This window comes from Diaphorina citri, unplaced genomic scaffold (assembly GCF_000475195.1).
Source record: "Diaphorina citri unplaced genomic scaffold, Diaci psyllid genome assembly version 1.1 scaffold1051, whole genome shotgun sequence".
Taxonomy (NCBI): Eukaryota; Metazoa; Arthropoda; class Insecta; order Hemiptera; family Psyllidae; genus Diaphorina; species Diaphorina citri.
In genome coordinates, this window is record NW_007378480.1 from 5,762 (window position 1) to 20,974 (window position 15,213).

At 36.4% G+C, this 15,213-nt stretch overlaps 2 protein-coding genes and 1 long non-coding RNA gene across 5 annotated transcripts; 2 read left to right on the plus strand and 1 right to left on the minus strand.

The window, feature by feature from the left end:
* The first annotated feature begins 1,491 nt into the window (after window positions 1-1,491).
* On the plus strand, window positions 1,492-2,429 carry LOC103513936 (vicilin-like seed storage protein At2g18540). The gene has a single exon (XM_008478793.3). The coding sequence runs from the start codon at window positions 1,723-1,725 to the stop codon at window positions 2,398-2,400; it is 678 nt and encodes a 225-aa protein (XP_008477015.1). The 5' UTR covers window positions 1,492-1,722; the 3' UTR covers window positions 2,401-2,429.
* A 1,787-nt stretch (window positions 2,430-4,216) lies between these two features.
* LOC103513937 (50S ribosomal protein L27) lies at window positions 4,217-6,312 on the plus strand. 3 transcript variants are annotated; one of them, XM_026827036.1, is made up of 4 exons: window positions 4,217-4,457; window positions 4,734-4,906; window positions 5,309-5,401; window positions 5,545-5,801. In XM_026827036.1, the coding sequence occupies exons 1-4, from the start codon at window positions 4,391-4,393 to the stop codon at window positions 5,653-5,655; spliced, it is 444 nt and encodes a 147-aa protein (XP_026682837.1). In that variant the 5' UTR covers window positions 4,217-4,390; the 3' UTR covers window positions 5,656-5,801. The 3 variants fall into 3 exon arrangements, with proteins under 3 accessions (XP_026682837.1, XP_008477017.1, XP_026682836.1); XM_008478795.2 differs by lacking the exon at window positions 5,309-5,401 and adding an exon at window positions 5,928-6,312 and having other exon boundaries at window positions 4,220-4,457; window positions 5,452-5,666; XM_026827035.1 differs by lacking the exon at window positions 5,309-5,401 and having other exon boundaries at window positions 4,221-4,457; window positions 5,452-5,801.
* Window positions 6,313-10,149: 3,837 nt separating this feature from the next.
* LOC113469380 lies at window positions 10,150-11,412 on the minus strand. The gene is made up of 2 exons (XR_003392824.1): window positions 11,129-11,412; window positions 10,150-10,544 (listed from the first exon to the last, which is right to left on the minus strand). It is a non-coding gene; the product is annotated as an uncharacterized LOC113469380 (long non-coding RNA).
* Between the last annotated feature and the right edge of the window lie 3,801 nt (window positions 11,413-15,213).

A 15,213-nucleotide genomic window follows, 5' to 3' on the forward strand; every position in this document is an offset into this window, starting at 1 on the left:
CTGATGGTCTCAGAAAAAATATGTTCATTTTTTTCATTTTATGCAAAAAGGGCAATTAATTCACAAAATAAATAGCTAGAAATCTTGTAGAAATCTTAAGATTTAATTAAAAAAATAATTACTAATTAGTTCAAAACAACATGGAGAATAAGATGTTCTTGGACATTTTTTGATAAAAATTAGGATTATTGCTTAAAATTACACTTGAAAACTTTAAAGTTAAATATCTCAGTTTGATGATTTTCATTTATTGCCCTTTTTGCACCCAGCTCCTCAATTAAATAGTCGGCTTTTAGAATATGCTACCTACAAATAAATAGGTATTATTTCTTCCTAGCCTTTTCCTAATAGGGTCAGTGTAATTAAATAGTCGGCTTTTAGAATATGCTACCTACAAATAAATAGGTATTATTTCTCCGTTTAAGGCCCTTAACCTCTACAATTTTATAGGTCGTTAGCGTTGCAAAGTAAATGTCTATAACTACTTTGAGCCGAGAATCCCACACAAACCAAATTATCCGTTTTCATACGGTTCGCGGATCTGAATCTGAAAGCCCATTCCGCGAGTAAACCTGTTTAAGATAAAAATTCGCCCCCGGGGCTGGAATCGAAGTCGCGATCTAGAGCTTACAAGGAAAAGTATGTTTATTAGATATCTACTATTTGACTAATAGTTAGGTGGGTAAACAAAACCGGCTATATGGAGTATCATGATTGGGTAATGCCAAATAGATTGTAATATTATTTACTATGAGTATTCATTATGATTAGAATTACTGTTAAATTACTATCTAGTGTATTATAGGAGTGGAATAACTTGAACTATTGTGATAACGTTCTGTTACGTGTAGATTCAAGCATGCTGGACGCTTCTAGTAATTCGATTATCACCATCATTAGATTTCCACAAACATGAATTTCTATAAATAACCTACTATCAGCTATTAGTCGTTTGAAGGTTACAACTATGAGATCGCCCGGTAACTCACTGAACTCGGCGTCCTATATCTTCCAATTCAAATCCATAGGTATCTGATCTGATTTGATGATATAATAAGGTTTGTACCAAATATCGGGTTCATCAAATTATACATACAATGAAATTGGTCCGATAGTCCATCATTAGTTTAATTGAATGAAAAACACATCATTCAGGTCAAGGAGCTAAATCTCCTGTGAAATTTAATTGATCTCATCTGTACTTGCTGTTTGTTTTCTTATATAATTATTGTACTTTTTGACAAAAATATGAATGTGGTTGTTATATGTTCATAGGTATTTGCGATCATGTTCATAGGTATTTGCGATCTTGTACATTTGCAAAGTAATTAACAGATAATTATTTGTTTTGTGGGTTAGGCACAATACAATTATACATACAATCAACACACTCGTAGGTATGTAATATGTATGCTCGAACGCTCCCAGAGTTTACGTTCTCTTGATTTTAATCACCATTGCGACGGCAAGGCGACATCACTAAACTTAACTAAACTGGTCAACTTACTGGGAACTATTCAGGTCAGGCAAAAATGAAATTTTAGCCACTCATCTTCAAACAGATATTGTACCCAGCTCCTCAGTTACACTTTTCACAACACCAGTTCCAATATTATCTCACACAACAGAAATTATTTTACTGACATACCTATAAAAATTCCAGTTGCACGCATCACAAAGACACAAGAGTCCATTACAATAAGCAGCTAGTCTGCATTGACAATGAACAAAGGTGGCAAGGATTGCTACGGATTCGAGTTTAATGTTAATAAAGGTGAGGACTCGTCAGAAATTATCAAAACCCTGAAAAACATGTGTGAAACGAAAGGTGATGCCTGCCGAATGACCCGCTATGATTCTTTCTCTGAACATCCACCAGAAGATGAATGTTGTGATGACGATGATGAAGATGAAGAGTCAGTAGAATGTGTTACCATGGTACCGGGATCTCAACGCAATCCGAAGGAAGAAGCCAAAATACGAAAACAAAAGGAAAAGGAAGCAAAGAAGAAACGAAAACAACTCGTAAAGGAATGTAAAAAGAAAGCTAAAGATATCGAAAAGGAGTATAAGAAAAAAGAAAAGGAGCGACAGAAGAAGGAAAAAGAGAGAATGAAGAAAATAAAGGAATATGAGAAGAAAAAGTTAAAACAAGAGAAACAATGTAAGAAAGAACGAGACAAGTGTGAGAAAGAGAAGGAAAAAGACAGAAAACAGAAGGAGAAAGAGAAGTTGAAGAGATTGAAGGAAAAAATGAAGATCAAATGTGAAAGTCTGAAGTATGCCCATCAAAATGAAAATGATTGTGATGATGACAACCTAGATGAATGCTGCCAGAGAGCTTCTGCTAAGATAAATAATATCAACAAAAATTCAAGTGTTTCTAGACCAAGGAGATGATAGCAAATAAATATGAACCTACATACCTACCTTCTTTTATTTCTCCTTCTACTAAACATCAAGTTATAAGGTACTTAATGAAATGTAAAATTCACTAGAAACAGGTACTGCTGTGTGATCCAATGATACTTATATTAGGGCAGTATTAGAGCAAGACATTAAGGTCTGCAAATGGTTGGACATTTCTTTCTGCCCTTTCTAAGATTTGTGTAAAATTGGAATCTTGATGGGTGATTTTCTAGGCATCAATCATGTGCTATTAGTGGCCTAGCCACACTCACACAGGCTGAAGTCAATGAGAATAAGGTAGATTGCAGATGAATGGGGAGATAAAACAAAACTATATCAATAAAGAAAAATAAGACATTAAGGTCTGCAAATGGTTGGACATTTCTTTCTGCCCTTTCTAAGATTTGTGTAAAATTGGAATCTTGATGGGTGATTTTCTGGGCATCAATCATGTGCTATTAGTGGCCTAGCCACACTCACACAGGGTGAAGTCAATGAGAATAAGGTAGATTGCAGATGAATGGGGAGGTAAAACAAAACTATATCAATAAAGAGGTGCTTTATTAAACTGTCACCATAATGGAACAACTTGTTTTAAGCTGACAAAGCACTAAAAAAATAAAGTATATCAATCAGCAAGATAAAACACCTCTCAATCAATCAGCTACTTACATAGTAAAAGTGAGGACAACATTTCATTTCCTTGTGCTTACAATAGAATGGTCTGTTAATATTGTACCTAAGTACTTACCTAACTTTTTTTTTCTTTTTAACAAAGGGACCTGATAAAAGGAGGACAGGATAGGAGAAAGTCAGGCCATCAGGATAGGATAAAGTCCACCCGGGTTAGAATCAAACCTGAGACCTAGTAGCACTTACAAGACACTGACAACCTCAGTAGTGTAGTGGTTAGCATGGTGGACTTAGAATCTGGAGGTTGGTGGTTTGAGTACAGGTCAAGTATATTCAGCAGGGAACAACATTTGCAAAGAGCAGTTATGCCTAGGAACCCTAGGCATGTATAGAAAAAGTTGAGCAATTATCTATCTGTCTAACATGAATCTAAGTAATTAACGATAAGCAGTTATGCTTAACATAATTAAAATCCCTTTTTTACAAGACACTACCTTTCAATCTAACGAGGCTGGCTGTCTCTGAATTTAACATTGACCATGGTTGGTACAGTTTTGCTAGACAATTTATTATCACAATCCTTTCATATCATCACACTTCAACAGGAATACACCAGATTTATATTGATTAATAAATCAGTTCTTGTTTAGACAACTAGAACAGAGGGGCTTTTCAGTCTTATTTGGGCAGGATAACCATGGTATATTCTATTCCACATAAGTACCTTGCTTTGATCCCATTTCTAATAAATTTCTGAGAATGTATGACCATATCTGGACATGATTCATGATGAAGAAGTTTAACATGGTAATATCAAGTGCTACTTCTATCATACTTACTTCCATTGTAAATGACGGTGTGGTTTGATTTCAACACAAGTATCTTTCTTACCAGTGAGACAGGCTTGGTATCAGCTTAATAAAGTAACTTATTGAATTAATATTAATTAATTAATAGGTAAAATTAAAAATAAAAAAAAATAATCCGTATCACGATTTGAAATGTGATTTGTTTTTGTAATTTTGTTTGTTTACTTTTTTAGATTTTTGATAAAAAAAAATTACTCATGTGAAGCGAGCCCCGCTCTCCTCTTATGAGTCAGCTCATTTATCACACTTCCCCTACCAAATCATGTGAATGGTGCCTGTACTGCGTGAAGCTAGCATCGTTTCAACTTTTCAAAAAAATTTTCAAACTTTTCTCAACTTTTTTATTATCAAAGTTTTGTGATGTGATAATGATAAGATAACAATGATATTAATTGATTAGAAATATTAGAATTGCTGATAACACGAGCTAAAGAAAATAGACCAATCACTGGGGTTGGTTTTCCTCCAGAAAAGTCGCCATGGCTCTCAGTCTTGTAAATTCCTTCAAAAATCTCCTTACAACTTCACAACCAGTATGCATGTCAGGTAAGAAGATATCTACCAGTTTCCCAACAGATCACTGAAGTTACTCACCATCAATAGTACAAGTTGGTTGCTAAGATGCTGAGCCATAGCTCTTATTTCTAAATATACAGTCTTGTATTTAACATTTTGGATTGCAGCCCAAGTGAAGATACATGAAAAATACCTATAGTCAACATGAACCTATAAACCTGGCCTTTAACAGTACCCGATTGGGAAAAGAATTTTTTTTTTTTTTCCTTTAAAGCATCATCTGAAATGTATTATTTTAATTCACAGTGAGAAATGCAGCCAAGAAAACAGGAACCTCCACAAGAAATAAGCCAATTAGGAAGAATAGTGGATTCCGATTCCCAAAAGGTTTCCGAAAGCAAGAGGGTGAGGTTGTAGAAAAAGGATCAATCTTGTACATCAGTTATGTTCAAAGGCTGGACTACCATCCCGGTCTAAATGTGAGTTTTCATCATTATAAAATTATTGTTCATGAATGCCAAAAATCAGTTTAAATAATAATAAAATATGGGTAAAAAAATAATAATAATAATAAGGTTTATTTAGTTTCTTCATATTTCTCATCGTGTTCCTATAAGTATATGTAAATACTTTTCAGGAACATTTTAGTTTCTTATATCATATCATGATTTGTTCATTTTCTTCTTCTTCCTCTACTTCATCTTGATTGTCAAATTTCAATAGTATTATGTCAAAATAATAATAATAGTAAATAAATAAATATAGGTTGAAAGAATATTTTCCAACAGCTATGACACAAATGTCCAAATCACCTTCAAAGTCAAAGGTCTGCTATTACCCTCACAAATTAACCACCAACCATTTTTCTTCTTCTATTTCAGGTTGGTTTTGGAGCTCGTGGAACATTATTTGCCATGGAGAAGGGTAAAGTCAAAATAACAGTAGAAAAATGCAATCTGAACTGGAAACACACGCTATTACCCTCACAAATTAACCACCAACCATTTTTCTTCTTCTATTTCAGGTTGGTTTTGGAGCTCGTGGAACATTATTTGCCATGGAAAAGGGTAAAGTCAAAATAACAGTAGAAAAATGCAATCTGAACTGGAAACACACCTGGGTTATTGCCAACTACAGTGGTCAGGAAGGACTTCCAATCTACAAGAAACACATTCACGTCCTGCCAGAAGAACAGCACAGCAGATTCAGACTGGTGGATGAAGTATGATGAGACTAAAGTTGGCTGTGTGATTTAGAATTTCCATTACTCCTGTGTATTGGAAAACAATTTCTATCTTAGTTTTTGCTGTTGGCCACGGCATTGGAATTGTAACTTAAGGGATGCTAGTTTGAATCCCAGTAGTAACCTGAAAATTGTGAGTATAAAATAAGCCCATTTCTGAGATTATTTTTTCTCACTTATAAGTTATAGCTGTTTTAAGTTATAAGTTATAAGGCACCTTCACAAGATGATGTGAATGAAGTATGATGAGACTAAAGTTGGCTGTGTGATTTAGAATTTCCATTACTCCTGTGTATTGGAAAACAATTTCTATCTTAGTTTTTTCTGTTGGCCACGGCATTGGAATTGTAACTTAAGGGATGCTAGTTTGAATCCCAGTAGTAACCTGAAAATTTTGAGTATAAAATAAGCCCATTTCTGAGATTATTTTTTTCACTTATAAGTTATAGCTGTTTTAAGTTATAAGGCACCTTCACAAGATGATGTGAGATGGAATTGATTTTGGCATGGAAGAATGCTGGACATCTTTTTCAGTGGTGTATGAAACTCATTAGTTTTAGTGCTTGGATGCACTTTTCCTTGTGAAAACCATTAATAAATACCAAATATAAATCAGCCAAGAGGTTGCATTGTGAATATTCATCAGTCTTTTTCCTTTTGTTTATTTTACTTAATAACACATATGTTATACAGAAAAATGGGATGATTCTAGTAGAAAAGTATGAAATACCAAATATAAATCAGCCAAGAGGTTGCATTGTGAATATTCATCAGTCTTTTTCCTTTTGTTTATTTTACTTAATAACACATATCTTATACAGAAAAATGGGATGATTCTAGTAGAAAAGTATGTTTATTAGATATCTACTATTTGACTAATAGTTAGGTGGGTAAACAAAACCGGCTATATGGAGTATCATGATTGGGTAATGCCAAATAGATTGTAATATTATTTACTATGAGTATTCATTATGATTAGAATTACTGTTAAATTACTATCTAGTCTAGTGTATTATAGGAGTGGAATAACTTGGGAAATTAAGAGGAAAAAAGCCATCTCCTCAGAAGTTATTATTCAGCTTAGGAGGTGTTAACCTTATTTATAAAAAATAAAAATGAAATTTTATTCAATTCAATTCAATTTTATTTCAACCATCTTTCTGGAAAAAAAATAGGACAAACACTCGTTCTTGCATTGTAAAATATGGAGTCTGATACTATAATTTTATGGAATATTAAATTGACTTATTTACAATCAATAAGGAAAGTAACAATAGCAATATTACCAATTCGAAAGAAGTTACTCACCATCAATAGTACAAGTTGGTTGCTAAGATGCTGAGCCATAGCTCTTATTTCTAAATATACAGTCTTGTATTTAACATTTTGGATTGCAGCCCAAGTGAAGATACATGAAAAATACCTATAGTCAACATGAACCTATAAACCTGGCCTTTAACAGTACCCGATTGGGAAAAGAATTTTTTTTTTTTTTCCTTTAAAGCATCATCTGAAATGTATTAGATAAATTTCCACATCACTGTATTAAAATGTCTCTCCTGAAAAGTAGCAAAAATCACATAGGCCGTTCTTCTTGGGAATGATTCAATTAACATTTTGGATTGCAGCCCAAGTGAAGATACATGAAAAATACCTATAGTCAACATGCATGAACCTATAAACCTGGCCTTTAATAGTACCCGATTGGGAAAAGATTTTTTTTTTTTTCCTTTAAAGCATCATCTGAAATGTAATTTTTTAATTCACAGTGAGAAATGCAGCCAAGAAAACAGGAACCTCCACAAGAAATAAGCCAATTAGGAAGAATAGTGGATTCCGATTCCCAAAAGGTTTCCGAAAGCAAGAGGGTGAGGTTGTAGAAAAAGGATCAATCTTGTACATCAGTTATGTTCAAAGGCTGGACTACCATCCCGGTCTAAATGTGAGTTTTCATCATTATAAAATTATTGTTCATGAATGCCAAAAATCAGTTTAAATAATAATAAAATATGGGTAAAAAAATAATAATAATAATAAGGTTTATTTAGTTTCTTCATATTTCTCATCGTGTTCCTATAAGTATATGTAAATACTTTTCAGGAACATTTTAGTTTCTTATATCATATCATGATTTGTTCATTTTCTTCTTCTTCCTCTACTTCATCTTGATTGTCAAATTTCAATAGTATTATGTCAAAATAATAATAATAGTAAATAAATAAATATAGGTTGAAAGAATATTTTCCAACAGCTATGACACAAATGTCCAAATCACCTTCAAAGTCAAAGGTCTGCTATTACCCTGTCATGAAATTTATCTAGGTGAAATAATCGGGGAACGATGTTTGTGACAAGCATTTAAATATGCTTAACACAATTAAAATTCCTTTAGCCCGTCCCTTATACCTTTTTTTATTACTATCGTAATAATAAAGGAAGGACGGACTAAAAACTGACCTGTAGCCATGAAATTTATCTAGGTGAAATAATCGGGGAACGATGTTTGTGACAAGCATTTAAATATGCTTAACACAATTAAAATTCCTTTTTTAGTAGGAGGGAGATAAGTGGGGGAAGGAAGAAGATGGGAAGTAGGAGCTAGAAGGGAGAGAAGAAGGAAATAGATAGAAGGAAGAGGAGGGGAATGTAAAGGCAGATGGAAAGATGGGAGGTGTGTGTTCAGGAGAGATTGAAGGGAAGGGGTGAGTTCAGGAGGGAATATTGTGGGATAAGGAATTTGGGAGGAATGTAAAGGCAGATGGAAAGATGGGAGGTGTGTGTTCAGGAGAGATTGAAGGGAAGGGGTGAGTTCAGGAGGGAATATTGTGGGAAAAGGAATTTGGGAGGAAGGAGAACAGATATAAGTGGGGAACGGAGAATATGGGAAGAAGGAGATGGGAGGGGTGTGTTCAGGAGAAATATATAAGTGGAAGGGAGGGGATATAGAGGTTGGAGGTGGAATTTGGGAGGAAGGAGAACAGATATAAGTGGGGAAGGAAGAATATGGGAAGAAGGAGATGGGAGGGGTGTGTTCAGGAGAAATATAGAAGTGGAAGGGAGGGGATATAGAGGTTGGAGGTGTGAGTTCAGGAGCGAGTAAAGTGAGGTGAGAGGTATGTTACCTACTATGATGTATTTCACTCGGAAATGATCAGAACTTACCAAAACATACCTAATGATGTTATTATAGAAGAAGATGGGAAGTTATAGGAGCTGGAAGGGAGAGAAGAAGGAAATAGATAGAAGGAAGAGGAGGGGAATGTAAAGGCAGATGGAAAGATGGGAGGTGTGTGTTCAGGAGAGATTGAAGGGAAGGGGTGAGTTCAGGAGGGAATATTGTGGGAAAAGGAATTTGGGAGGAAGGAGAACAGATATAAGTGGGGAACGGAGAATATGGGAAGAAGGAGATGGGAGGGGTGTGTTCAGGAGAAATATATAAGTGGAAGGGAGGGGATATAGAGGTTGGAGGTGTGAGTTCAGGAGCGAGTAAAGTGGGGTGAGAGGTTGTCACACGCACACACCCCAGTATTTGCGCGAAATGAAATGATTCCGTCCCAGAGTATGGGGAGCAAAAGGAGGAGAACTAACAGAAGAGGGAGGAAGAGAAGGAAGAAGGAGCAAGGGGAAATGGGAAAGAGAGGAGAGGGGGTGGTGAGGAGATGAGAAAAGACAGACGATAGAGAGGAGGGGACAAAAGGAGGGAATCCATCAAATTGGGAGGGATTTCTCTTGTATGTGGGAAGGTATGATTACAGTGAAAAGGAAGTAGGTACAGATAGAAAGAAGGGAACGAAGATTAGGGACGGAAAGAAGAGATGCATCAATAAGAGAAGAGGGGAAAGAGAAGGACATTAGGAGGGATAGAAGGAAAAGGTGCAGTAAAAGAAGAAGAGAGATAGCGAAGTACACAGGAATGATGTGGGAATATTTATTTAAGAAGGTAGAAAGAAGGCGAAGAAAAAAGAGAAAAAGAAATTTCGTGGGAGGGGAGAGAAACACTGAGAAAGGCGTCTATGGGCTAGAAAGACAACAGTGGGAAAGAGGCACTCAAACTTTGAACGAAGGGAGAGAAGAAATGAAGAAGAGATGAGGGAGATTTTAATGGATGTGAAAGAAATTAAGTGGGAGAGAATGAAGAGGTAAGTAATAAGAGGGGAGTGATGAGAAGAAGAAAGAGGAAGAGGAAAAATATGAAAAAGATGTGAAAGAAATTAAGCGGGAGAGAATGAAGAGGTAAGTAATAAGAGGGGGGGTGATGAGAAGAAGAAAGAGGAGGAGGAAAAAATATGAAAAAGTGGAGGAGGACAAGGAAGGAGTGGATGCGAATGAAGAAAAAGAAGAAGAAGAAAAAGAGGAGCAGGACAAGAAAGAAGAGGAAGATGAAGAGAGGACAATGAAGAATTTTTAAAATGGACAGAACGGCCCCCAACCCCCTTTAAAAAGGCTTAAGGTAAGAAAAAAAAAAAAAAAAAAAAAAATCGGGTCCAATGTGGTGCCTACGGCCCTAGCGGTTCAATACTCTATCAGAAATTATTGGAAAGGGAGGAAAATAGTAGAAAAAATTTTCTTCCTGTCTTGCCTTTTCACGCAAAACAAACTAGATAGGTTCAAAGTTAAAGAGAAGAGAGACTTTTTCCATGATCCAGGCAACCTAAAGACAATTCAATTTTCCTTTGGTTGTAATGACAGAACACTTGCAGTTCCAATGGTCTCCAGATCATCATCAATAAGATTCACAGGACCAGGAATTGATTCATTCACAGGAATCAACTCATTCTCTGTCACATCCACTAAGTGAAGAGGACCAGATTTTTCACCCAGTTGAAGTACCCCAATGGTGAGCGTGTGAGTCCCGGAATCTGGGTTTGGAGATCCTGGAAACAACACAAGTCGGTTGATTGACTTTTATTTAAATTTTGTAAAAGTAAAAAAATTAATTAATTAGTTTTTCAACATCACTGGAAAAAGGCTAAGGTGTTTAAGTGACGGGGTTTTACCCTTGATTCGGCGACAAGATACCCGCCTCAATCTTAACTTCACCCAACCTGCGTAGGGTCGGGAAAATACAGCAAAACGCGATTGTTCAAATGGTCCCTTTCAGATCCCAACCATATGCGTAACGTTGCTTACCTTCAGTGTTCAGTGATCCATTAAACCAAAGAAAATTAAGACCTGCCTCGGTAGCGTAGTGGTTAAGACGCTCGCCTGGTAAACAGGAGGGCGTGGGTTCGATCCCAGCGGAGGCATGGAATTTTCTTCTTTATCTGAAAATTTGACGTAAACAGGAGGGCGTGGGTTCGATCCCAGCCGAGGCATGGAATTTTATCCTCATTTATTTGAGAGTGTGATTACATAGTAATGGAGCTCTAAGGGTTAGGTGGTAGAAAACGCCTCCGGCGTTAACCTCGCCTAGTGGTTACCTTCCACTCAAGAGTCTATAATTATTATCATTACTTACCAGGCGCTAAAATCAGTCCCGACGATGTCAGGTACACCTCAGGTCAGGAGGGTTTAACCACACGCTCAGCCTTACTCAGGTTGTTACGAGCAGTTTCATTTTGAAAGTCGACCTTTTCCAGAGGGTTGTCTTTGAAGTCAGTCTTATGTTTCTTGTGGTGGACTCTCAAGTTGGACTTGAACATGAAAGCTTTACCACAAATATCACAGGGGAATGGCCTTGGCTTCGGTGCATTTGGGGCCGCAGCTGTGTCTTTCCCTGAACAATCTGAAAAGGTAAAAAGTGTTGTTTTTTTTTTCTTTTTTTTTTTTTAGAGGTTTGACAGAGGGAACTGTGTCTGCTATGTAAGGTCTTATCGTCCTGAAATCGAACAGAGGAGGACAGGACAGTTGAAAGCTAGCTCTGCATAACCTCGTGGGGAAAAAAGCCTGTAATGGTAGTTCACATCCTGGCTTGGTTCAGAAGTTGGCTGCTTCGAATGGATTTCCGTGCAGTGAACGGCATATGCTTCCTGAAATAAACGAGGTAGAAGAATTGAACTGAATAGGTATTCGGTCATCGGATTCGAAATTCTCAAAGTATTCGAAAGTATCTAGAGATCTTACAGAAAGATAGACCATAAAAGGAATATTCCTACCAAATTTCAATTTCTAGGTGTTGTTGGTTCTAGAGATAGAGCGATCAGTGTGTGAACTATGAAATGTGAACTGTGAATGGATCTCGTTCTTATAATATAAGATTTTGGAATACTACTGGTTTGATAGCATTCTTTGAGCCCTTTCTTTTGATAAAATTGGATCTTGAAAAAGTTTGTCGAGTTCAGACTTATGTGGCGTATGGTACAGGTGGGCCATTAAATGGTACGTTTTTTAGGTGGTCGAATAAATGGTACACTTATCCTATATCGTCCGTTATTAATATTTCTAATAACTTAATGAAGAGAGAAAATACTCTGAAGCATATTTAGTCAAAAGTCTCTCCCTCCGTCCTATTATATCTTGTGATGTGGTTCAATTCAGTCTTCCCCGCCCCTGCCTTGGTGAATCTTGTGATGTGGTTTTTGGCGCCAAGCCGTACTTTGTGTTGGGTATACTTTGTGATTTTGTCTGGTGTTTTTGTCCTATAAATGTCCCAGTCAATTAGTCAATGTGTGATATACCTACCAATGTCACAAACTTTGTTTGTGAGAGTTGTACCATTTGTAAAGCGATTTATTAAAGCGTAACCACTTGAAATATAGCCTCTTTAAATAATTGATCTCAAGGTAAACCTAATACCTATAGGCCGTCCTAGACCCTGTGTGTGATATACCTACCAATGTCACAAACTTTGTTTGTGAGAGTTGTACCATTTGTAAAGCGATTTATTAAAGCGTAACCACTTGAAAGATAGCCTCTTTAAATAATTGATCTCAAGGTAAACCTAATACCTATAGGCCGTCCTAGACCCTTGAAAAATGGAGTGTGCCTGAAGTACCTAGGTACATGGTTCAAATTTGAAATTTTTGACACGCGAAAATCGCAGAATTCTTGTTAAGGAATAGGAAATACCTCTGATAGCGATACCAGAAGAAGTTTACATCCTCTTAGCCACCTCGGAGATTGTTTGGAGACTTGGCCATCCACTCAATATCAAGTAGATCTGACACCTGATGGAGGTCTACCTGATAGTGAGTGGCTGGCCTTAGCCTATACAAGCATTCTCAGAGATTAACGAACACTTTAACATGAGATTACAAACTAGACTAACTAGAGGGATAAGCGGATAAGGATGGATGAGACTTTGGTACAGACTGCTTCTAACGTTAATTTCACGGACCACTTCCACCTAGTTCATTTTGAACGCTCCTCTTATTTCAATTGTAAATTCGGTTCTTATTTCTCAAATTTTTTTTTTTTTTTTTTTTTTTTTTTTGTAAAACAGAGCCTTTTTAAAACTTTTATGCATATTGCTCAGTGCCAGCTTTGAAATCAATTTCCATAATTCAATAATCTTTTTACACTAGTAATGCCGCCATTAGTCGCTACTCGATTAAAGTAACAATTCAATTGTCCTCACGAGGCTGAGTCCACCCCGAGCTCCAAGCAAAGTCGAAAAAACTTCGACCGGAAATCGAACCTCGTGCGTACAAGCCTAATGTGATACCCACTCGACCACGGAGGTTGCTTTGAATTAAATTGGCGCTTTGCCTGAATAGGTATTTATTTTCAAAAATTTTAGGCATTTATTAAGATACCCCCGTGTAGTTAAGTGAACAATAACTGTTCAGTTAAGTACCAACGTAACTGTCTCACCTGTGAGGTAAACAGCAAACCACAAGGTTCACACTTGTCCCAATGAGAGTGAGGTTCTGGCTTACCTGTGAGGTAAACAACAAGCCACAAGGTTCACACTTGCCCCAATGAGAGTGAGGTTCTGGCTTACCTGTGAGGTAAACAACAAGCCACAAGGTTCACACTTGTCCCAATGAGAGTGAGGTTCTGGCTTACCTGTGAGGTAAACAACAAGCCACAAGGTTCACACTTGTCCCAATGAGGTTCTGTCTTACCTGTGAGGTAAACAGCAAGCCACAAGGTTCACACTTGTCCCAATGAGAGTCTGCACAGTGGGCGTCAAATGTGTTCCTATGCGAGAATGTCTTGCTACAGAGGACGCAGAAATAGAAAGTTTCACCTTCAAGAGGTTCCGAGGAAACTATGTAAGTGGTGGACCCGTTGATGGTGTAGGATGACCCGTTAATGCTTTCAACTTTGACATTTGTGTTAGTATTGAAGTCTATTGTCTTTCTCAACCTGAAAAAAGAATGAATTACTGATTTTTTTCTTCTGAAGTTTGACAGAGGAAACTGTAACTACCAGGGTCTTATCGTCCCAAAATCAAAGAGGGAAGGAAGACAGGATATGGATAGGAGAAAGCCAGCCGTTCCGTGAACGAACCTTATCCCTTCAGGATAAAATCTGCCCCAGGCGGGAATCAAACCGGCGACCTAGCGCTCACAAGGCAGACACACTACCAACCAAGCTAACTGATCACTGCAAAATGTATTTCATTGGCCACACGCATGGTGTAGGATGACCCGTTAATGCTTTCAACTTTGACATTTGTGTTAGTATTGAAGTCTATTGTCTTTCTCAACCTGAAAAAAGAATAAATTACTGATTTTTTTCTTCTGAAGTTTGACAGAGGATTACTAGTGGTTCTGTGAACTGTAGACCTCACTCAGATTCTTTTGCCTAAGCTGAGACTTTGCCTAAATGGGTGACCTGACGTAATACACATGTGTATCAAAACAGAAATAAAAGTTAAAGTATCTACACGTCTTATGTAGGTACCTAAGCTGACACATTTTTTTTAAATACCTATAAACCTGTCAATTACTCTAAAGAATAAAATTGAAAAAGGGTTGATTTTGAACCTTTATTTTTAAACAATAGATTTATTTTTTTAAATAGAACAGAAGGGTATACAAGGGTCATGAATGCGTAATTTATGTATTACCATATTCAAAACGTTGAGACCAAAATTGTACCTGGTACAGCAAAAAATTGATACCTTAAACCTTAAATAATTATAATATTTTTTAACGCCATATACCACCCGAGATAAACTATATAGCGTAATAATATTAATAATAATGAGAAAATAGTGCTGCATATAGGTAATTCCTAACTAGTGCACAGTAGTACCTTCATAACTGAAGATAAGTAATAAACAGAATAAAATTGAAAAAGGGTTGATTTTGAACCTTTATTTTTAAACAATAGATTTAGGTATCAAGAATTGGGATTATTTTTTTAGATAGAACAGAAGGCGGTATACAAGGGTCATAAATGCGTAATTTATGTATTACCATGTTCAAAACGTTGAGACCAAAATTGGACCTCGTACAGTAAAAAATTGATACCTTAAACATTAAATAATTATAATATTTTTTAACGCCATATACCACCCGAGATAAACTATATAGCGTAATAATATTAATAATAATGAGAAAATAGTGCTGCATATAGATAATTCCTAACTAGTGCACAGTAGTACCTTCATAACTGAAGATAAGTAATAAAATAGAAAAATAAACCGTGTAA

Excerpts from the sequence above, each read along its gene's own strand:
- LOC103513936 (XM_008478793.3), top strand. The coding sequence starts at position 1,723 with ATGAACAAAGGTGGCAAGGATTGCTACGGATTCGAGTTTAATGTTAAT.
- LOC103513937 (XM_026827036.1), top strand. The coding sequence starts at position 4,391 with ATGGCTCTCAGTCTTGTAAATTCCTTCAAAAATCTCCTTACAACTTCA. Across the intron at positions 4,458-4,733 it reads ACAACCAGTATGCATGTCAG|TGAGAAATGCAGCCAAGAAA; the intron begins GTAAGAAGATAT and ends TTTAATTCACAG. Across the intron at positions 4,907-5,308 it reads ACTACCATCCCGGTCTAAAT|GTTGGTTTTGGAGCTCGTGG; the intron begins GTGAGTTTTCAT and ends CTTCTATTTCAG.